A 23,512-nucleotide genomic window follows, 5' to 3' on the forward strand; every position below is an offset into this window, starting at 1 on the left:
CAAAGTGTACATTATTGTTCTGTAATTTGCATTTTAACTTAATGTTTTTATCTCCATGTCATTTAATAGTCTTAATATTCTTAATGGCATGATACTCCATTGATGTAAAGGACCATGGGTACATATTCATAATTTACTTAGGTAATTCCCCACTGTTACAAATTTAGGTAATTTTTAACTTTTCAGTGATATTGAATGGAGTGATAGTAAACATTTTTGTAGCTAAATCTCTTTGCACATCCAGCTATCTTTTTAGTACAGATTTTAGAAGTGCTGAATTAAATGGCATAAATATTTTCAAGACTCTCTTGGTTCCATAGCTAAGTGCCCTTCAAAAATTTTTTACTAACTTAAAGGCCCCCTAGCAGTGAAATAAAGTGCCCATTCCCCTTAATGATATCAATACTTGCTAGTATCATTTATAAACATCTGCTGATTGTCTAGTTGAAAAAGAGTATTTTCTTTTTTTAGTTTGTGTTTCTTTGACCACCTACTGGGATTTAGTAGTTTTTTGTATGATCTCATTTGTATTTATTTTCTCTGGGTGCAAGTTCATTGTACATAAGCTAAATGTGCCACTTGACTGGTTTCTGAACCTCTTGGATCCCTGAAACAACTGAAGCGATTTAGAGTGACTTGCAAAACCCTTTACTGGTCTGGTCCCAACAGGGTTTTCAGTTTCAGGTCCAGTTGCTTGTTTTTACACATTTGTGAGGAAACAGTTTGAGGAGACAGTATGAACTTTGACATTTTATACCTACATACGTTTGTTCGTGGGATATGGTGTTTTCAGTTGTTCTATAGTCCCTGAGTTCATAGTTTAAAGTGTGAGCTTTGAGGTCAGGAAGACCTGAGTCCAAATTCTGGCATAGCCACTCTGTAGTTATGTGATCTTGGGCACTAAATCTTAGTTTCCTCATCTGTCATTGGGGATAGTAGTGTCTTTCTGATGAGAGCATGTATGCAAAAACATTTAGCACAGTGTGAGGCTCATAGTAAGTGCTTAATACCAGAAAACTTTCTTACTGTTAATAAGACTGTACAGATGTTACCTACCCTAGGTAACTGTCATTGATTTTAGCCCTTTGTGTACTGCTGCAGCACATTTTGGAGATAATTTTTTTGTTTGTTTTAACATTTTGGAGATTCTTTTTTTTTTTTTTTTTAAAGATTTTATTTATTTATTTGACAGAGAGAGAGCACAAGGAGGCAGAGTGGTAGACAGAGGGAGAAGGAGAAGCAGGCTCCCTGCTCAGCAGGGAGCCCGATGCGGGGCTCGATCCCAGGACCCTGGGATCATGACCTGAACCGAAGGCAGACGCTTAACGACTGAGCCACCCAGGCGCCCCACATTTTGGAGATTCTTATACATTTATTTATTTATCTGCTTCTGCCAGAATACTACTCAAAGAGAAGAGCTGTGGCTTGGTCTTTTTTAGGTTCCCTGGCCCCTGCCATAGTGCTGGGCCTGCGATAGTTGTAATGTTGACTTAACGAAGGACCTTCTTCATGAACCTTTTAGGATAAAGAGAATAATTAATATGATAAAGGCCTTAATTTAAAGGAAATAGATAAATAAATTGAAGTGAATTTGGGATGGTGATGTTTATACCTAGGACTTCAAAAAGCCAAAATTTCAAATTTGTATAAAATCTCTTCCATCATCATAATATTCAAATGTGAAACAGAAATTTAAGCTTTCAGATTATCTAACAATTTGTTTATAAATTCATTTTTGAAGTTCAAATGAAGGGTAAGTTTTGAGTTTAACTGCAGAAAGCCATTTTTACCTCACATACTCCTTTATTATTTGTTTTAATAGAACCTATGTGCAGACACATTAGAAAAGGATTGGAACAAGGTAATTTGAAAAGGGCTTTATTGAATGTGGAATGGAATATTTGCCAAGATTGTAAGACGGACAATAAAGTAAAAGATAAATCTGAAGAAGAAACGGAAGAAAACCCTTCAGTTTGGCTATGTCTTAAATGTGGCCATCAGGTATGCTTAGGTTTTGATCAATATGGGATTTTGTAAAACTCTTTGAATTTATTTTAGAAGGTATTATGTAAAACCACAGTTTGGGTGAGTAGGCTGCCAGGGGGCATGGGCTCTATTCCCTGGGGAACAGATTTGGGGACTGAGGTTTGTGAATAGGTGGTTTATTGGGGAGTGCTTTCAGGTACCACAACCAGGAAGAGAGTTAGAGAGGCAAGATTAAGCAGAGGGAGAAGTTGAAGTAAGAGGCAGTGCTATGGGGCCTCAGCTGATCCCACAATGAATTCTGGCCTTCAGAGATGTCCTGAACTGAAACAAGGGGCCAGGCCTTTGTACTTGTGCATAGACTAAGATTGGATGTGGGATGCTGCTGGGGAGGGGGACTAACCTTGGGCAAGGCAGCTCCATTACAATCTGAGGATAATTCCTGGGGATGGATAGACTGAGCTGTGAGCTGTCAGTAGGCCACATTCGTGGCAGCTGTGGGAATGAGTACCTGGGTTTAGGGGCATGGATGGTATCTAGGGGCAGAACAGCTTACAGGTATTGTCATGATAATAACGGTCAGGGTCTCTTTCTCTGTTATTGGTGGCAAGTTAAGTTTATATGTTAGGCAACTGGGCTGCTAGGCATTCCTGTCATGAAGCTTCAAGATGAGGCAGAGGACTTTTTTTCTTTTAAATTGAAATTTTTATTGAGATAATTATAGATTCATATGCAGTATAAGAAATAATACAGAGATATCCCTATGTACATTGCCCCATTTCCCCCAGTGGAGCTTTTTTTTTTTTGAAGATTTTATTTATTTGAGAGAGAGCAAGTGAGAGAGAAAGAGCACAAGCTGATGGGGGTGGGGAGGAGCAGTGGGAGAGGGAGAAACAGACTCTGCTGAGCAGGGAGCCCGATGGGGGCTGAATCCCAGGACCTTGGGATCATGCCCTGAGCCGAAGGCAGATGCTTAACCAACTGAGCCACCCAGGTGCCCCACCCCAGTGGAACATTTTACGAAACTATAATATAATATCACAACCAGGATATTAATATTGATACAATCCATCAATTTTATTTATTTATTTTTTTAAAAAGACTATTTATTTGACAGAGAGAGACACAGCGAGAGAGGGAACACAAGCAGGGGGAGTGGGAGAGGGAGAAGCAGGCTTCCCGCCGAGCAGGGAGCCTGATGCGGGGCTCGATCCCAGGACCCTGAGATCATGACCTGAGCCGAAGGCAGACGCTTCACCGACTGAGCCACCCAGGTGCCCCCAATCCATCAATTTTAATCAGTTCTTCCTAGTTTTACTTCTCTTCATTTGTATGTTATGTTGTGCATGTGCGATTGTGTATATTAAGTTCTGTGTAGTTTTGTCACCTGTCTAGATTCATGTATCCACTACCACAGTCAAGATACTGAGTACTTTTAAATTACACAGATTTCTAGTGTTGTCCATCCCCCTGCCCACTTTTTTTAAGTAGGCTAATGTGAGGCTTGAACCCATGACCCTGAGACCAAGACCTGAGCTGAGATGAAGAGTCGGATGGTCAACCAGCTGAGCCACCCAGGTGCCCCACATGTTGCCCTTTTTAAATTATACCCATATCCCTACTGCCATCTCTCCCCCAAGCCCCTGGCAACCACTAATCTGTTCCCTATTTCTAAAATTTTGTCATTTCAAAAATTTTATATAAATGGAATCATACAGTATGCAACATTTTTGGATTGGCTTTTTTCACTTAGCATAATTGCCTGAAGAGTCATCTAAATTGTGTATATCAGTAGCTCTTTTTTATTACTGAGTAGTATTCCATGCTGTAGATGTACCACAGTTTGTTTATTCTTCTGTTGAAGGACATCTGGGCTGTCCCATTCCAAATTTGGGATTACAAATAAAGCTGCTATGAACATTTATATACAAGTTTTTATGATTTCATTTTTCTGGAAAAATGTCCAAGAGTGCAATTACTACATCATATATCAGTTGAATGTTTAGTTTTTAAGAAACTGACAAACTGGGGGTGCCTGGGTGGCTCAGTCATTAGGTGTCTGCCTTTGGCTCAGGTCATGATCCCAGGGTCCTGGAATCGAGCCCCGCATCGGGCTCCTTTCTCCATGGGAAGCCTGCTTCTCCCTCTCCCACTCCCCCTGCTTGTGTTCCCTCTCTCGGTACGTCTCTGTCTGTCAAATAAATAAACAAAATCTTAAAAAAAAAAAAAAAAAAAGAAACTGCCAAACTGTTTTCCAGAGTGTCCATAATGTTTTATATTCCTACCTGCAGTGTATGAGTGATCAGCTTTCTCTGCATTCTTGCTAGCATTTAGTATTGTCACAGTTTATTATTTTAACCATTCTGATAGGGGAATAGTGCTATCTCATTGCAGTCAGACAGTTTAAAAGTATTTGAATGTTGGGGCTCAGTTGGCTAAGCATCCAACTCTTGATCTCAGCTCAGGTCTTAATCTCAGGGTCATGAGTTCAAGCCCCACACTGGGCTCCACGCTGGGCATGGAGTCTACTTAAAAAAAAAATTGAATGACTGCAAAGAACATATTTATTATTTGTATTTGAAAGGTTTTCACTGAAGCTCTTAAATATATATGGTGAGAATGAATATATTTTGTTACTTGAAATTTTCCAGAATACATTTCCTATTATAAATTTTATTTTGCTACCTATTTAGTTCCTAAGGGTAAGACAATATCACTATTAATTGTTAACTTTTGTCCTACTATAGTTACCTTTTGCGCTGTTAGAAAGTGATTCTCAACTGCTGTCTTAAGACAAGTCATTTCATTCTTATGTTTCAAATGATCTCAAGTGGTGTTATTTCAAAATTAATACTCACTGATTTTATAATTGAATGTTGAATGGGATAAATTAAATCAGTAGTGTTGATATCATAATTAAAAGATTAGAAGCCATTGATAAACAGTTCCCCTTTGAGGTGTATTTTTAGCTTTAGAGAAACAGGACCTCTTCTGTAGTGCAATCCAAGGGAGTGGGTGGCCTGATTTCAGATGGATACACAATGAAGATATATTTCATAGCAGTGATTTAACCAGCGAAAGACAGAAAATCTGGCCATGTTCTTTTATGAATAAGTCTATACATACATCTTGTAGGTGAAAATCTCCCATTTGCTTGTTCAATTAATGCTTATTGACCTCCTTCCATTTGCTAAATTTTTTTTTGGTAATAGAAGATTAGTTCTGTTTTTGTATCTTCAGGATTTTTAATCCAGGGGAGGAAGAATATAAACATTAACAACTTTAATATGAAGTAGAAAATAAGGAGTGCCACCAGGAATTTACACCATGTTTTGTAGGAGTTTGTTTACAGCGAGAATACCATGTTTTCTCATCTGGAAGGATAAGCATAGGCTTCTGAGAGGAGGTGGCCTTTGAGCTAGACCTTGAAGACTGAGTGGGATTTGATATAGGACAATATGAAAGCTAACCCTGAAAAGTAGGGTGAGCTCAGATGGTATCAGGTTTGTTAATTAGAAGTTTGAAAGCAATTCATAATTTTTGAATTGAGTATATGAACAGAAGTTTGTTTTAGATACTATTAAACTGAAAAAATACGTTTGTGAAGAAAGAAGTCAAAGTCAGGAAAATACTTAGGAAGCTGTTAAGTGGCTCACACTAGACCTAGTGAATGGCTCATCAGCATGGTTTAGTTGGGACTGGAAAGCACAAGTTGGAGAGGAAGACTACTTTGAATGCACGGTTCCTAAATACCTTCTTGTTGAGATCAGTTGCCTATTTGTATTTAGGTTTTCACAAAATCGGGACTCTCTAGAGGCTAATCTGTTATTTTCAGAATTGTAAGAATGACAGAATTTCTCAGGCCACTTTCTAGTGTATTATGGATTATGAATTCTCTTTTTGTGAACTTTCGTGGCTTCGAGGCTTATGATTATGATTCTCTAGGGCTGTGGCAGAGATTCTCAGGAGCAACATGCCTTGAAGCACTATAGGACACCAAGATCTGAAACTCATTGTCTGGTTCTCAGTTTGGACAACTGGAGTGTATGGTAAGTTTCAACTCTTGTGCCTGTCAGTTGACTGGTAACTATTTGAAATATTGGAGAATGGAGGTGTTTAAGGAGCAAGAAAGTTTAAATTTTTGTAGGGTTTGTTTAAATACCATAACTTTCAGAAGGCTTGAGAATGTGATATTTGAGAACCTTTCGCTTAGGATTGTATGCACATAGAAATTGTAGCATGTAGAAGACATGAATCTTCACCCTTTTGTTTTTCTTGCTTGTGATATAAATGGCATGTAGTGGGTTATTTAAAATTTGGGACACTGAGAACAAATTTCAGATGAACTGAGAATATAGTAAAATTTTGGCAGTGACTATATAAATGTCAAGCTGGTATGTATATTTCTTGTATTGTAACATCATCAAAACAAATTTTCACATCTTTAAAAAACATTTACACAGTAGTGTTCACTGCACATCATCTGTCAGTTGTAAAACTTGTAAATTTTGACGATGTAGGTCTGTAGTTTGAAATATGTGTAGAAAAAACTTTTGACTTTAATATTGTTAATAGCCATTTCAATAAAATGATTGGAGTTTTTCCACAGTATTTATATGTAGCCACAGTTCTGGCTAGCCTTACTAAGTAAACCAGAGGTAACATGGATAGTCTTCTTCAAGAAAACACAAAATTTTTATTTTGATTTTCTTTAATAGAATAATTTGGTGGTTACACATTTTGGTTTCCAAGAATTATAATTCATCCCCTTTTTTGGTTGTGTTTGTCACTTTTCTTCTCTGTGGTTTTTTTGGGACACAGGTGTTACCTATGTGATGATGAAGTCCAGTATTGTAGTTCAAACAGATTGGGTCAGGTGGTTGATTTTGTTAGAAAACAAGCTGGTATTACAACTCCAAAATCAGGTAAAATAATTTCTTTCTTAATGTATACTGTAATGTTAAGTTAATGTATCTATTTAATGTGAACTTAATGTATCTATTTAACTTAATGTATCTAATGTATACTGTAATGTTAACTATTGTATCTTAGTGTATCTATTAATGTATCTTACTTAATGTATTTGTACTGCTCAGCATTACATATACCTGAGTAAAATGAATTATGGTTGATTTCAAACTGTGACACTATTTTTGGTTAAGAATGTAAAACAGTGGGAATAGAGATTATTATAATGTGTTAGAAGGGAATCTGAGGAACAGTCTAGTCAGATATGATAAAGAGTCTGTGATGAGCTGAAGTAATGAGCAGTGATACCCTTTCTGTAGGGGGCTTGAGAGAGACCTGCCTCATACTGAATTTATTTTGTTATATTTGTGTTTGGATGATATAAAAGTGAAGGCCAGATATTTTTCAGCTTTTTTTCATACATAATTAATTGGGTTGGCATACATCATCTGCTTTAAGCTTGTTTTGATTTTTACGGTCACAGAGTATCTTTGCATGGCCAGCATTGTTTGTTCTTAACTTCAGGATTCATTTTTGACCCATTCATTTAAAAATTTATTTCATGTCCACATTCTTTACTTGATTGCTTTATACTCTATTTTCATAAGGTAGGATGTGCTCATTTGGAAAAAAACAAAAAACAAAAAACTGTGCAGTAAAAAGAGGAAGGCTTATGCCAAACATACACTGTTTGGTTTCATTTGTCAAACTAATGCTTCCATCACTTTTGAATATTTTTTATTGGTTTTTCTCTGGTGATGGTAATTTACTTATATTTATTAGAAAACATTTAAAATCAAACACCTGGGAATAATGATGTTAGGTAAAAATTCACAAATTCTAGTACTCTGTCCCAAGTATAACTTTGCATTTGGTATAGTTGTATTACACATTTTGCTGGGTCTTTTTTTTCTTCCTTTTTTTTTCCTTAAAGCAGCAAAAGATGGTAACATTGAACTTGAAAATAAAAAATTAGAAAAGGAGAGTAAAAATGAACAAGAGCGAGATAAAAAGGAAAACATGACTAAAGAAAATCCTTCCACGAATTCTGCTTCCCAAATAACTGTGAAAGGACTCAGTAATTTGGGAAATACATGTTTCTTCAATGCAGTTATGCAGGTGCCAATGTTAATTTTTTTCCCTCTTTAAAAATCTTTTTCCTCACATTATAGGATGTTTTTGCATACTTGTTACTTATAGTATTAAGTTTTTTCCCCAACTAATTTATTTCTGAGTTTTCGAAGAATACTTAAGGAAATGTTGACTTTGCATGACAGTAAAACACTGTACTAAGCACTGGGGTGCGTTAGAGTTCAAAACAAACATGGCCCCTGGCTTCAAGGAATTTGTACTCAGGTGGGGGAAGTACAGGATAACCTAGTACAGAAACAAATACCTAGTTACAAGTGGTGGTGGTGGTAAGGTAGCTACTTGATGTTGGATAGTAGGCAGTGCCCTTTTGAGGTGATGAGTAAGCGCTGAACTGAAGAACTCAGGAGCCAAAGAAGGTGGGGGAGAAGAGCATGCTGTTACTTTTTGTTTCCTAAGATAGATACAATGAAGACTGCAGTGTTGATAGTGATTTTCTGTTTTGGTAGAGTAGACACTTAAGAAATACTTGGATTATTTAAATATTTGAGTGGTGAAATAAATATTTGATTTGCTTTTAAATAATTTTCCTTTTCTTTTCCATCCTTTATTCCAGAATTTGTCACAAACACCGGTGCTGAGAGAACTACTAAAAGAAGTAAAAATGTCCGGAACAATTGTAAAAATTGAACCACCCGATTTGGCACTAACTGTATGTACTTTAAGATTTTCTTTTACAGTCAGTAATTTTCCTCTCTGAATATCCGCATTCAAAATTATTTTAAAGAATTGATGCTCATTTTCACCTTTTTTCTTTTTTTTTTTTAAAGATTTTTTATTTATTTATTTGAGAGAGAGAGAGCACATGAGAGGGGGGGAGGGTCAGAGGGAGAAGCAGACTCCCTGCTGAGCAGGGAGCCCGATGCGGGACTCGATCCTGGGACTCCAGGATCATGACCTGAGCCGAAGGCAATCGCTTAACCAACTGAGCCACCCAGGCGCCCTCATTTTCACCTTTTTTTTACTTGTTTTGTTTGCTTTTATTTTAGGCTACTGAGTTAAACATTTTCAGGCTAATAGATTAAGCCTTTAGATTTATTTGCTATGTGTATGTCATGTTCTGCTGTGCTCTGGTGTTTGGTGTCCTTCTTGGGAAAGCTGTTGATAGGCGTGAAGCCCTAGGCACGCATTATTATTTTCAACAGCTTTTCAGGTGGCTTAAATTGTGTGTAGCAAAATGAATTTTAACCTATCCATTTTTATTATTCACATTTTGCTCTGGCTCTTTCAGTTCTTAGGTGGTCTGCTCCTGATATTCTAAAACTAAAACAGTAGAACTGAATTCTTCATAGTCAATGAACAGAAACTTTCTACATCTTTAGATGTACATTTTGAAGTTTTAAATGGGACAGCTCTATCAGGAACATTGGCATTAACAAGTTGACTAGCTACGATTTGGTAACAAATGATTCCATACTTTGACTGAAGAAAGTAATTTTTATTCCCATATTCAGGAACCCTTAGAAATAAACCTTGAGCCTCCAGGCCCTCTTACATTAGCCATGAGCCAGTTTCTTAATGAGATGCAAGAGACCAAAAAGGGAATCGTGACACCTAAAGAACTCTTTTCTCAGGTCTGTAAAAAGTGAGTATCTGCTTTGATTTTGTTTTCAGTGCATCAGTAAGATGCTGAGAAATAATATGAAAAACTCATTAGAGTCAGCCCAGTATATATATTACAGCATGGTTTATTTCATTTGGATTAAAAAACATGAACTTAATGTGAAAATTAAATCTGCTAAGGGTGTTGTCAAACTAAGTGGAAATTTTGAGAAACTAGAACCCTCTGAGATTTGGGATATGATCCTAGGATTTTGTAAAAATCTTTTACAAAAAGATTTTTTAGTAGATTCATCATTGTTTTTCTTTGTGTCTTGTCTTCTTTTTTTCTGTAGAGCAGTACGGTTTAAAGGCTATCAGCAGCAGGACAGCCAGGAGCTGCTTCGCTATTTATTGGATGGAATGAGAGCAGAAGAACAACAAGTTAGCATATTTTGACCAGTATAATTAATCCCATCATCATTAACTTGTCAGGCATTTGACATCTTAGAGGGTTATTAAAGCAATGAAACTAGTTATTGAGGCCATTGTATTTAAAATTTTTTTTCTACGCCAGTGTTTTCAACTGGTATATTTTACTCAGTAGAATGAGTGAAGAGAATTAGAAATGATTCTCCTTTTCATGATGCTCTGTTTTCCTTGCTGGTTGGGGCATTATTGTTCTTTAGTTCTATTCTATTGTACTAGCCTATGCTAGGAGAGCTCCCGATTATTGGAAAATGTTTCTCCCAAAACAGTTCCCAGTTGCAGTGCATTCTTATTCTTACTCTGAGTGTGATTTAACACAGCTTTTTGAGTCTAGGAAGTATGTTCATTTTTAAGAGTCAGGGAACATAGTTACGTTTTTAATTGTAAATTGCCAGATGAAAAGTAATGTATTTGGGGATGTTGAGTATAATTAACAAAAGTAATACGAGTGATAACAAGTGATAACTAGTGATAATACTTATTTTGCTCTTATTTTATGTCAAGCACTGTTTTCAGAATCTTATGTGAATTACCTTACTTGGTCCTCACAAACGTTCTCTGAGGTAGATGCTGTTAATCATTTTCTCATTCCATAGACTGTGAAGCCAGGGTGTAAATAAAGTTCGGGACCTGGTTCAAGGTCACCCAGTAATGGTGGCTCTCAGCTTTGAACGCTGGAGTCCCCTATAGCTCTCATTTAAACAGTCTGCTCTTGGACATGATATTTCAGTGGTCTTTCCAAAGGAGGTGGGCATGTGCTGAAAAGCTTTGGTTTGAATAGATTAAAATCTTGAAGTAAGACAGTGCCTTTGTTCAGGGGTTAGTAATGGTTTTGTAATTTTTTTTAGTTCCTTCAATTAATTTTGAAAATGTGACTTTGGAAATACTAATTTTTATTCAGTAAGTTTGGGGAGCTAATTTTTGATCACTTTCTTGACTTGATTACATATTTTCTAAGGAAAATAACTATAAAACTTCAAAATTTTAATAGTGTATATATACCCATTTTATTACTTTTAGAGAGTGAGTAAAGGAATTCTTAAAGCATTTGGTAATTCTACTGAGAAATTGGATGAAGAACTAAAAAATAAAGTTAAAGGTAATGTCTGACTTTTTGAACTAACACACTATAGTTGAATTCTTCTGTAACTTAGGACAAGATTGCTGGCACTTGTATTTCAAATTCACAGTTACTAACATAATTTTTCTTTATCACCATTGATTTAAAAAAATTATTCAGTACTCCAAAGGTGAATATTTTTGAAAAATTTAACTTTGGTATATTTTTATGCTGTATTATAGTGAAATTTATAAAGATAGAGCTAAAATGAGATTACAGTTTTATTTTTCAAAAGCTTACACAGTTGACACTTGAACAATGCAGAGGTTAAGGGCACCAGTCTCTTCCCGCCCCATTCCCGCATAGTCGAAAATCTACTTCTGAGTTCTGACTCTCCAAAAACTTAACTACTAGTAGCTTACTGTTGACCAGGAGCCTTACTGATAACCTAAACAGTAAAGTAACATGTATTTTTTTTTGTAATCTGTATTATGTGCAGTATTCTTACGTAAAGTAAGTTAGAGGAAAGAAAATGTTATTAAGAAAATCATAAGGAAGTGAAAATACATTTTCAGTTCTGTGCTGTATTTATTGAAAAGAATCACATATAAGTGGACCCACACAGTTCAAACCCATGTTGTTCAAAGGTCAGCTGTATTTCTAATGAGCAGTGACATTTGAGTTACACTTGTCTGTGTGAGTTGTCAGTAGCTGGTTTGTTAATCATGGTGCCAACTTCATTATTATTGTTGTGTGGCATGTAAAGATTTAGGATGGATCAGTCCAACAGAACTTTCTGTGATAATGGAACTCTTCCATATTTATGCTGTCTGATAACAGTAGCCACTAGCCACATGTGGCCATTCAGCCATTGAAATGTGACTGGGGCAATTGAGGGGCTAAATTTTTACTTTTATTTAATTTTAATTTAAATCATCACAAGTGACTCGTGGCTACTATATTATAAAGCACCATGGTTTTTTTTGTTTGTTTCTTTGTTTTTGTGGGGCTTGAACTCATGACCCCTAAGATCAAGAGTCAGATGCTCTACTGACTGAGCCAGCCAGGCACCCCTGTGAAGCACGGTTTAGAATCAACACATAGCACCTGTTTGCGTCTTTGGTGTCCTTTAGGGCCAGGCCAGTAGCGGAGAGAATCCTGCCCTGCTGATGCTCTCTGTCATCAAGTGTGTTTCTGTATAAATGGACACACTTATCAGTGGAATAAGGCTTATACATTTCATGTATTTAGAAAATTGGGTGACCAGGTGGTAAAATTATCTTATATTAAACTTACCAAGATTGTTTCTGGGAACATAGAAAAAGTAAAAGGAAGATTTTGTCTGAAATGTTTTCCTGATTTTTTGTTTTTTGTTTTTTGTTTTGATTTTGAATGGAGTTCAGTCTTAGAGTTTAAAAGCAAGTTATGTGCATTCTCTCCTAAGTTTGCTGCTGAATATTATTAGAGTGGTAGAGCTAGAAGTGATCTAGAGTATCATCCAGCTTGGCCCCATCTGTTCATTTTACTAGTGGGTATAGAAGGTCTCACTGACTTGCACGGTTTATTTTCCACTGACTAGATCTAGGATAAGAACTTTTTCTTTTTCACGGGACATGATTGTGTTAAATTGTGTTATGCTCAAAAGTGGAGTATTTGCTGCTGACTATAGCATAAAATAAAATTATGGTAATTATGAACAGAGAAAACCTGTGGGATAGGAAGTTAAAAATAAAATTTTAGGGTTAGATAGGTAAGTAAATAGTTCTAACTTATTCAATTAATTATATAAGGATAATTGATAAACTTTTTTTCCCCTTCTAGATTATGAAAAGAAAAAATCTGTACTAAGTTTTGTGGACCGCATCTTTGGTGGTGAACTAACTAGTACAATCATGTGTGATGAATGTAGAACTGTAAGTTGATGTAGTGTGAACTGGATTTATTCACTAATATTAATAAAGTATAATTCATCAGTTGTGTCTTTCAAAAACAGAAGTATCTAGTTTCATAAGGTTTTCTTTGTTGGGCTTCCCAAATCTTCATAGTTCTTTCCTGGGACTGTGAACACTCCTTATGTCTGAAAGAAGTTAGTTTAACTTTTTAATTTATTTCTCCTAACCCAAAGCCCTCAACACTGTGTAATTTTTCATTTTCTTAAGAATTTTTATTTATTTATTTATTTATTTAAAGATTTTATTTATTTATTTGAGAGAGCAAGAATGAGAGAGAGTACATGAGAGGGGGGAGGGTCAGAGGGAGAAGCAGGCTCCCCGCCGAGCAGGGAGCCCGATGCGGGACTCGATCCCGGGACTCCAGGATCATGACCTGAGCCGAAGGCAGTCGCTTAACCAACTGAGCCACCCAGGCGCCCTCTTAAGAATTTTTAAAAAATGTAATCCCCCCACCATAATCTTATTATATAATGTCTAAAATGAATTTTTTCCTTCCTTTTTACATTTATCTTTTTTGGTTGATTAAGGTCTCCTTGGTTCATGAATCTTTCCTTGATTTGTCTCTACCAGTTTTAGATGATCAGGTAAGATGTATCGAGTTTATTTTATTTAAGTAGATTTTCCCCCCATGTTAGATTTTATGAGGGAAGCCTTGCCACTCTTTTCCAAGTTCGTACAGTAGCCCCTGGAGGAATTTTTTTAAATGTATTTGAGATAGAATTTTAAAGATTTGAATAGAAATTGGAGTAAATGCTTTTTTATTTTAGAAGAAGATAGATGGTGTGTCTAGAATTCTTTATAGATAATTAGCTTGATTGGTAGACATGTAGGGGAAGTATTTTCTTTATATAAAAAATTACTTTTTTTTCATTATTTAAGACTAAACATAAATCCCTTACAGTCTTCAGTTCATACATGTTAATAGAGAGTATCTCAGTTTTAAGCCATATTAATTTGGTTCCGTCAGCTAGTGGTTGGAAAAAAGAAAGCCTGTTATCTGAATAATGGATAAATCGTTATGCAACTTCATATGAATTCAGGGTCCCTTTAATCAGTGTTACTTAGTGATTAAAGTCTTAACCAAATATACTTTATTTTCTCTTTTTCTAAAACTCTCATTTACACAGAAAGAAGGAAAAGGATAAAAAGGAATGCTTGTAGTGGGACAAGTAAATCACTGATAAACAGGAAGCGCAGTTAGAGAGGGGCATAATTACTGTGGGATGCAGCACATATCTAAAAAAATGCATGATATTTCTTTCTATTTTACTGGCATGTGAAGTTGCCTTTTTTACTGTTTTGTTTGTTGGCTTGTTTTCTCAGTATATAAGATTGCTTTCTAGTATTTGAGATGAATGAATTTTGTCCTGGATATATTTTCAAACATTATAGAAAGTAAATCCAGTGTGACATAGGAGTAGAAAAATATTTAGGTTAACATGAAATCTCTTCATCATTTGTTGTAAAATTTTATTTTTGGCCCATATTTTAAGAGTGGTAAGAAAAGTATAAATGATAAAAATTTGAAAAAGACGATGGAGGATGAAGATAAAGAGAGCGAGGGGGAGAAAGATAATGACAGTTACATGAAAGAGAGGAGTGACATTCCTTCGGGAACAAGTAAGCACTTACAGAAGAAAGCAAAGAAGCAAGCCAAAAAGCAAGCCAAGGTAGGTAACCAGGAAGAAAACTGTGCTTTTCTAATTTTATATTTGTAGCTATTGAGTCTGAAGTCTGGACTGAAAGAAAAGGTTGTGCTTTTGTTTTTTGTAATCTTGCATTACTTGTGAGAACTTCCTTTTTTTTAGAGAGAATGGGAGCAGGGTGGGGGGGAAAGGCCGAGGTGGGAAGGGTGGGGGGGAAAGGCCGAGGTGGGAAGAGAGAGAGAGATAGAGAGAGAGGGAGAGAGAATCCCAAGCAGGCTCCATGTCAGCCTAGCACGGAGCCCCATATGGGGCTCAATCCCATGACCCCGAGATCATGACCCGAACCGAAATCAGGAGTCAGATATCCAACTGACTGAGCCACCTGGGCACCCCTGCTTGTGAGAACTTTTAAGAGTTTTAGTTCTTTTTTAACAATTTTTTGAGTTCTTAATACATTGACTTTCAAAAATTTAAAAATATATAAAGATGCACAGTGAAAGTACCCCTTCAACCCTGTCCTTTCACAACATAGATAACCACTTTCATTAGTTTCATATGTCCTTCTGGAGTTTCTTTTGAAAAATACGATCAAATACAAATATGTAGTCTTGTTTTTTCCTCCTAATTTTTAAAAAAATTATACACACTGTTCTGGACCCTGTGTTTTGTTTCTACTTAATTGGATTCTTGGAGATGTTTCCATTTCAGGACACAAGGATTCCGTTGTTTTAAACAGCTGTATAATATTCTGCTTTATGGATGTACTGTCGTTCATTTCACCGTTTCTCTATTGATTTGGGCTGTTTGTAGTCTTTTGCTATATAATAGCCAGTGCTGCAGTGAATAATCCTATACTCCTGTTATCAGTATGGCACATTTTGAGAAGAGGGATGGCATTTGTAGTTTGGATAAGTGTTACCTAATTGCCCTCCACAAAGGCTGTACCAATTTATATTCCCACCAGCAACAATGAGACTTGCTGTTTCTCCTTATCCTTGACAGAAGTGTGTTATCAAACTTCTGGATTTCTGCCAGTTTCATAGATGGAAAATATTTTCTCAATGCAGTTTTATTTTCCATTTATTTTAATATAAGTAAAGTATGTTTTTATGTTTCAGTCATTTGTGTTCCCTTTTCTTTCCAGTATTTGCTTATATCCTTTCTCCATTTTTCTTTCATGTTGTAACTCTGTAGCTGAAGCACAGTGGAAAATGTTGTGTCCTGCGTGTGTCTCAGCCTTCTGGTATTACAGATTAGCCTCATGGGGATTGTCATTTTACTTTGAGTCTTTAGGCATTCCAGTGACAGGAATGTTGATGAAATGCCTTTCTCCCCACTCTGCTTGGAAATAGGCTGCAAATATGGCAAATAAAAATGATTTTAGGAGGGAAGTCCTTTATTGTCCTCTGTTCATGAGGCTTCCTTGCTTCCTCCCTAATTTGGGGCCGTTTATTTCTTGAGATGTTTTCCTCCATCCTGCCCAAAGCAGTCCTGTACTTGTGCATCCTTGAGTTTTCATTTTGTTTTTTTCTTCCCTCAGTGCAACCTTGACCTGATAATCATTAACTCACATGGATACATCCCTTCCTGCTCTCTGTGTAGTTGGACTCCCAACATGGTTTCATACTTGGCTGCTTGGATTTGGCAATTTCTGTCCAGTCTACTACCCTGTCTAGGTCACTTCCCTTAGAACACAGACTATGTCTTGCATGTTTTTATGTGCCCCGCGTCACAATATTTTGATGATTGGTGATGGTTTATTCCTGCTTTCCCCCAGTGAAAGAACTTTCTTCATAATTTATTTGGTCCCTGATAGTAAAAGGAGCTCTAAGGATCAGAATTCTGGGAGTGCAGTCTTCCTTATAAATTTTTTGATTGATAAACAAAAAAACTTGATGTGGTACATGTATGCTCTTTCTCTTCCTTTTTTTTTTTCTTCCTTTTTTATTTTTGTATTCTAATGTTTTATGCTTTTTGCACAGAACCAACGAAGACAACAAAAAATTCAAGGAAAAGTTCTTCATTTAAATGATATCTGTACCATTGACCATCCTGAAGATAATGAATGTGAGGTTGGAATGTCACTTCAGGGAGAAGTGGATGTTAAGTCCAACCATATTTCAGAAGAGGAAATTATGCATAAAGAATATTGTGTTAATCAGAAAGATTTGAATGGCCAAGAAAAAATGGTAGAAAGTGAAACTGACAATCAAAAATCCACAGAAGAAATAGATATGAACAATGTCAACATGGATAATGATCTGGAGGTTTTGGCATCTTCTCCCGCTGACTGTTCTAGGAATTTAAATGGTGCCTATCTGACAGAAGGGAGTGGTGAAGTGGACATTTCCAGTGGTTTCAAAAACCTTAACTTGAATGCTGCTCTTCAACCTGATGAAATAAATATAGAGATTCTGAATGAGAGTCATTCTCCTGGGACCAAGGTATATGAAGTTGTAAACGAAGATCCAGAAACTGCTTTCTGTACTCTTGCAAACAGGGAAGCTTTCCATACTGATGAGTGTTCAATCCAACATTGTTTATATCAGTTCACCCGAAACGAGAAACTTCGAGAGGCAAATAAACTGCTTTGCGAAGTATGCACCCGGAGACAGTTTAGTGGACCAAAGGCAAACATAAAAGGTAATTTAGATTCTCTCGCTGAAAGTGAAATTAATGTTCGGGGGCACATTTTGCACGGAGTAGGTAGAATCCTGCTCTCTTAATTGTATCGGGATTTGCATGGCATCAGTAAGTTCCCTCCCTTGTGTAAATATTTTAACAGAAGGTTGAACAAACAGATTAAAGTGGCTAAAACTCCATGGTAGCTGAACAGCAGATAGAGTGGGACCGTTTGCTCTCCAACACCTCTGTCTGTGGGTAGATCATCCCACTGGGTTGTTACTACAACAGGGACCTTACAGATAGTGGCTCTTTCTTCGTATGCTCGGTTTCCTGTCAGCATTTGCACTGGCCCTGTCCTTTGAATGCAGGAAGCTACACTTCATCTCATCCGTGTACTTCTGTGACATGCCCAGTGCAAGGTACTGGGAGGACAGTGCTTTCTTCTAGTCTCCCTCAAATATAGAACAGAAAAATTGTGATAATTCCCTTTCTCCCCCACCCCCCTTTTTTTGAGCTTGGGTAAGTGGGATAAGGAGGGATTGTGGATTCCTAAGGACTCTTACTAGAATTATTGAAACTTTTAAAAAGTCTAGCTTGCATGTCAATATAAAAAGTAAATTGTGTTGATTTTATAGCATTTCTGTTTGCTTTAGAGCAAACAGTGGCCAACTATTGTCCACAGTTAGGTTTTTGTATGGTGTCTATGTTTTTTATTGATGAACATTTGAAAATGATTCAGTGGTAGGAAATACTGACTTTGAGCCCCAATTAATTAAATGGTATCTCTCCAAAAATAATTCCGTTCTCCTTGGTAGACTGTAGTCATACTCAGTTATTGCTATACTTTGAATTACATCAGTATAATTTGTGGGAATTTGTGGAAATTTTTACTGATACCTACAAAATGTCCTTAATTTTGCCTCTTGGTCCACAGAGCCCCAAATATTTATTATCTGGTCCTTTCCAGAAAGTTTAAAGATAAATCAATTGTATTAGATGTTTAAAATGATTTTATAGCAAATGTGAATGCTTCAGAAGTCTAAAATGATTTTCACGCTGCTAAAATTTCTTTCTTTAGGTGAAAGGAAACATGTTTATACCAATGCCAAAAAGCAGATGCTAATTTCTCTTGCTCCTCCTGTTCTCACTCTTCATTTAAAGAGATTTCAGCAGGTACCCCTTTGTTAGCTCAAATTTGTTTTAAATATGTAACATTTGCTTTATTTGTTATTGTTTCACCATATTACTGTGTTTCTTTGGTTTTCTGTTATTTCCTAGTTCTAATTTAAAAAAAATAGGGAAGTAAGAAATATACCTGGGCATGACAAAAACTTAGATGAAGACGCCTGTCAAGGTGGAGGAGACATGTAGGCACAGTCCTTCCTCAGTTTTACTAGAACTCATGTTGTCCTTTTAGTAAAATTAGCATCTTACTCTTAACTTTTTTTCAGGTTAAAAAAAAAGTCCAGTTTACTAGCTGTATCTCACACTTAAGAAAAGTAGTGATATTCTTTCTGTTTTGGGTGTGGTACCTTATTTTTACTGACCCTTCATAAAAAACATTGATACCTTGGATTTTCATCATTTTGTTGACCCTGTCTTTTCTGGAAGACTTTGGTTGTAAGCACTACAAGTTTTAAATTAAGTTCCAAATTCCCAAAGTACCTTTAGAACATTTTCTCTCCGGTGGTTGGTGTATGGGTTTGACTAACTGGGTGGGTCTCCATGAACCAAGCACTAAGCTTGGTTTTAGAAAGGAGGCAGAGAGTATGTGCTCCACAGAAAAGTATTCTGCTATTGCTGAGTTTTAAGCACTCAAAACCTCTGAACTAATCTGGCTTTTCTGGATGGCCAGAGCAGAAACACTGAGAATTTTCTCAGGGGAGCAGCTTTTTTTTCTTTTCCTTCTTTCTTTCTTTTTTTTTTTTTTTAAGTAGGCTCCACTCCCAGTGTGGAGTGCACCATGGGGCTTGAACTCACACCCCTGAGATCAGGACCTGAGCTGAGATCAAGTCTGTGGCCATACCACCCTGAACGTGCCCGATCACATCTGACCTGAGATCAAGAGTCAGACACTTAACCAGCTGAACCACCAGGCGCCCCTGGGAGCAGATTTCTTAATGCGTTGGGGTGTGTGTGTGGTGTGCACCTAGCAAAAATCATTTAGTGGTCAGAAAGAAAAGAGTCTCCTGAGAAGATTGAACCTAGGGTTGGATGTTGGTGTTTTATGCATCAGAGTAGGACTACAGTTTACTTAATGTGTACAGCTTTTCCAGGAAAAGAACTCAAATCTATTATCTCTCTTTTTTTAGGCTGGTTTTAACCTACGCAAAGTTAACAAACACATAAAATTTCCAGAAATCTTAGATTTGGCTCCTTTTTGTACCCTCAAGTGTAAGGTAAGTGAAAGTGGTCTTTTTGGGAAAATCCTTTAAAGGGAAATCATAGCTTATTTACCAGATACTCTAACAGTAACTCACTCAAGTATGAAGTTGATAAGAATGACTGAGTAGAATGGGTCTTTGATCTTTGTACCATTATAATTTCAAGATCTGTGATGAATCATTTTGAATATTAGGTGGTTAAATTCGGTTCGTTTTTTGAATTTCTATTATGGTGGCAGACATTGTCTTGGGAGCTGAGGGCACAAAACTAAAGATCAGCAGGTAATTTCAGTTTAATATGGTTGAGTGTTAAGATTGGTATACACAGAGCAGGGTGGTTATGCACTTAACCCAATATGTTGGTGGTTCAGGGAAGGCTCTGTGAAGTAGACCACACCTCAACCACTACTTAAAGAAGGAGTAAGAGTTAGTGTGATGAGTCAAGAGGAAACTAGTTTTCGGCAGAGAGAACAGAGCAGCTGGAGCAAAGATGTGTACAGTGATGTGGTGGGGACTAGTGACTAGCAGGAGAAGCAGTGTAGAGCTTACAGTACAAATCCTAGAGAACACTGGGAGGTGAAGCCAGAGAAGTGAGATGGGAATGAGGTTTGGAGGATTATCGTTGTGAGGAACTTGGGCTTTATTAGGTGTGTAGTAGGGTGCCACTGAGCAGTTTAAAGCAATGGAGTGACATAGCCAGATGTATGTATTACACAGGTTACTTGCTGAAGCATGGAGGAGGTTAGATTTTAGGAGGAAAAGACTAGAGAGGCAGGGGCTCTCTAGTTAGGAGGCTGTTGAATTAATTTAGTCAATGGTGAGGACTTCAAGTAGGGTAAGAGAAGGCAAGATTGCAAGAATATTTTAGGAGGTAAAATTCACCAGACTCGTGCTTGGATTGGCTCTGGAAGATGAGGAAGAGGCCTTGAAATGGATGGTAAGGTTAATACAACAGGAGGTGTTGAGCATGATTCCTGAGGCCTGGCTTGAGTGACTAGGCAGCTGGGCAGATGGGAGTACCATTAGCTGAGGTAGAAAGTACAGGAAGAATAGAGGGTGGGAGGTAGAGAAAGGATAATGAGTTTGGTTTTGGATACACTGAGTTTCAGCTATTTTTGAAATATCCATGTTTAGAAAACATTTGGATGTACACATCTGAGGCTCAGGGCAGGGAGGTTAGGTTTGGAGATAAAGATTTGGAAATCAATACATAGGTGGTGGTTTAAACTGTGAGGATAGGATCCCCTGAGTAGAGCATGGGGAAAGAGAAGAGACGGTTAATGACAACTCCGGTGAGCAGCTGAGTGTAAGAGGCATATGTAGACGAGGAGGACACTACCAACAATCTCAGCAAATCTCCATGTTGAAGAATTTGGACAGAGAAGCTATAGTAGTATATTCAGATTTCAAATGCTTCAGTATCAACATTAATAAAGTTTATGTGCAAAATTTGAAATGATAGAAATTCTCCTGTCCTGCCTCCCAATTTAAAAATTTAAAATTCTTCAAGAAAGGTATTTCAGAGCTGGTGGGTAGAGTGAATTGTAATTTTTATATTATCACTGTGGGGCAGGGCCACTTTTGCCGCTAAACAGAAATACCTGTAGTTGGATTAGTTCAAGCACAAGGTCATTAGGAATCCATTGTTTGCCTAAAACATCATTGCCCTGTGTTCAAGTTTCAGGGAAAGGACTAGGTGGCCTCAGTGTCAGAATATCAGAGAAAAAGACTTAGAAAGTATTTGTGGATTAGACAGTATAGAGGTCATGATAAATTTTTTAAGAAGTGTTGGTGACTTCACTGGATTGAGAATTGAATGAGAATATTGGAAATAAAGCATGCAGATACATCAGAGGCTTTATTGAAAAGGAAAAGTGGTGGATCAATGATTTTTTTAAGTCTGGGAGACTTAAGTAGGTTGGTAGGCCAACAGGAAAATCTACAAGTTGAAGATACAGAAAAGAGAGATAATTGATTGAGCAAGACCCTAGAGGAGGCCAGAAGAGCTTAGCAACACTAAGTTGGGGTATTGTCTTTGAACAAAAAGGGAGAGATACTTCATCTTCCCAAGAATGGGCAACTTAGAGTTGGGTAGGTTGTATCTCCGTTTTCCTGAAGTGGGGGGTGAAGTCAACAGCAGAGATTAGTAAAGGTTTGGGGGATAAGGGGAGGCTAAAGGAATGGTTAAAGTGTGGACCAGTTGCTGTGAAGGAAATCCATGGAACTAGGGAGCTAAGGAACAAGTTACAAGATCGTAGTCACATGCAAGATCCTGATGAGTCCTCAGTGAGTTTATCAATCTGCAGGGTATGTAATTTTGCTGCCTAGGAATAGCAGCTGTCTGGGTGTGGGGTTGGGAAGGGTTTGTTGTAGGATTCAGAGTAGGATTTTCTGATCAATGTGCTGGCAAGGCTGGTGGTGGGTGTAAGAGATTATTTTTAAGACTGATGCATGTGGTCTAAGTTCTCCAGCTTTAATGTGTGCATGTCACTTGGGCATCAGTAGGTCTTAGGTGGGGGTCTATGCAGACACTGCTGTTCTGTTGCCATTTTGAGTAGAGAAGACACAGACTTGATCGGGGAATGAGGCCAGGAGAGGCTTCATCAGCCAGGAGAAAATGAGGACTGGAGCATCCAGTTAGGTTGGAGAGAGAGGGGACAGGTGAGATGAGAACTGGAAGAACAGAATTGTGGGCTGAGACTAGAAAAATGGGAAGACTTGAACAGTTCCAAGTGAGGACCCATTGCAGAATTTAGTCCTGGGTATGGCAGCGAAAACAGGATGGCTGCAGAAACCCTGGGAAGCACACAACCCGTGAACTCCCCAAGGAAGCAGACAGGATTTGGGGTGAAGTATGAAGTTTTCCAGTGAATGGGGGCTGTAGATTTAAAGAGATGACAGTTCTGTGGAAGGACAGTGATGCCCATTCAGGACTTTTTACAAGAGAACCTAAGTTGGAAGTTGTCTGAAAGTGGCCCCCTGCTCGGAGAATGCCTTTCCTTGTTACCAGTCTGCCCTACAGCATACGGGATTTTAGAATAAGCAGGCTCTGAGGTCTAGATGGTGAAAGTGAGAAGTTGAATCTTTAGGGGACATGTGTAAATGTAAGGGGGAGTTTTGGCACAACTTAAACGCTATCCTCTTGATCTTAAAAAAGGCTTACAGTCTAGGGAGGAACTGGACTGGTAGTGCTATTGAGGTATTTTGCAGTTATCAGAGCCCAGGAGTCGTATAGAAACTGGCAAGTTCAGTTATTTAAGTATCTGGGCCAGGAAACTGCAACTGCAGCAAGTGTCCTCTGGTTTATGATTCTAGCAGAGAAACAGCAATGGTGATTTTCTAATAAAAGCAATAAAAACATCAAGCCATGGTGACAGTACTCAGTAGGCTGGGTAAAGGTAGGGAAAAAGTCGTAGTCAAGGTCGAACTTGATTTCTACATTCTCAAAGTAAAGGTTAGCAACCCTTTGCATAAAGTGATCTTGCCACTGGCATCTATAAATGGGACTAGAACTAATTTTTGAATTCTGTTCATTTTGAAAGAATGTCGCTGAAGAAAATACAAGGGTACTGTATTCCTTATATGGAGTCGTTGAACACAGTGGTACCATGAGGTCAGGGCATTATACTGCCTATGCCAAGACCAGAGCTGCGAATAGTCATCTCTCTAATCTCGTTCTCCATGGTGATATTCCACAAGGTAAGAGGTCTTGGAAAA

General features: G+C 37.5%; 1 protein-coding gene across 1 annotated transcript in view; it reads left to right on the plus strand.

Annotated features, from left to right (window-relative positions):
- USP16 (ubiquitin specific peptidase 16) overlaps positions 1-23,511 on the plus strand; it is a gene marked incomplete at its 3' end in the record, with an annotated part of 27,213 nt that extends 3,702 nt beyond the window's left edge. Inside the window, exons 3-17 of the mRNA XM_081818982.1 lie at positions 1,823-2,001; positions 5,929-6,032; positions 6,805-6,908; positions 7,886-8,070; positions 8,657-8,752; positions 9,555-9,685; positions 9,996-10,083; positions 11,149-11,227; positions 13,010-13,101; positions 13,668-13,724; positions 14,634-14,810; positions 16,769-17,429; positions 18,490-18,584; positions 19,724-19,810; positions 23,338-23,511. Coding sequence (XP_081675108.1) covers positions 1,823-2,001; positions 5,929-6,032; positions 6,805-6,908; positions 7,886-8,070; positions 8,657-8,752; positions 9,555-9,685; positions 9,996-10,083; positions 11,149-11,227; positions 13,010-13,101; positions 13,668-13,724; positions 14,634-14,810; positions 16,769-17,429; positions 18,490-18,584; positions 19,724-19,810; positions 23,338-23,511 — 2,309 coding nt within the window. The remainder of the gene's footprint in view (positions 1-1,822; positions 2,002-5,928; positions 6,033-6,804; positions 6,909-7,885; positions 8,071-8,656; positions 8,753-9,554; positions 9,686-9,995; positions 10,084-11,148; positions 11,228-13,009; positions 13,102-13,667; positions 13,725-14,633; positions 14,811-16,768; positions 17,430-18,489; positions 18,585-19,723; positions 19,811-23,337) is intronic.
- Position 23,512: the final 1 nt, after the last annotated feature.

This window comes from Leptonychotes weddellii, chromosome 1 (assembly GCF_054177405.1).
Source record: "Leptonychotes weddellii isolate Sample4059 chromosome 1, ASM5417740v2, whole genome shotgun sequence".
Lineage (NCBI taxonomy): Eukaryota > Metazoa > Chordata > Mammalia > Carnivora > Phocidae > Leptonychotes > Leptonychotes weddellii.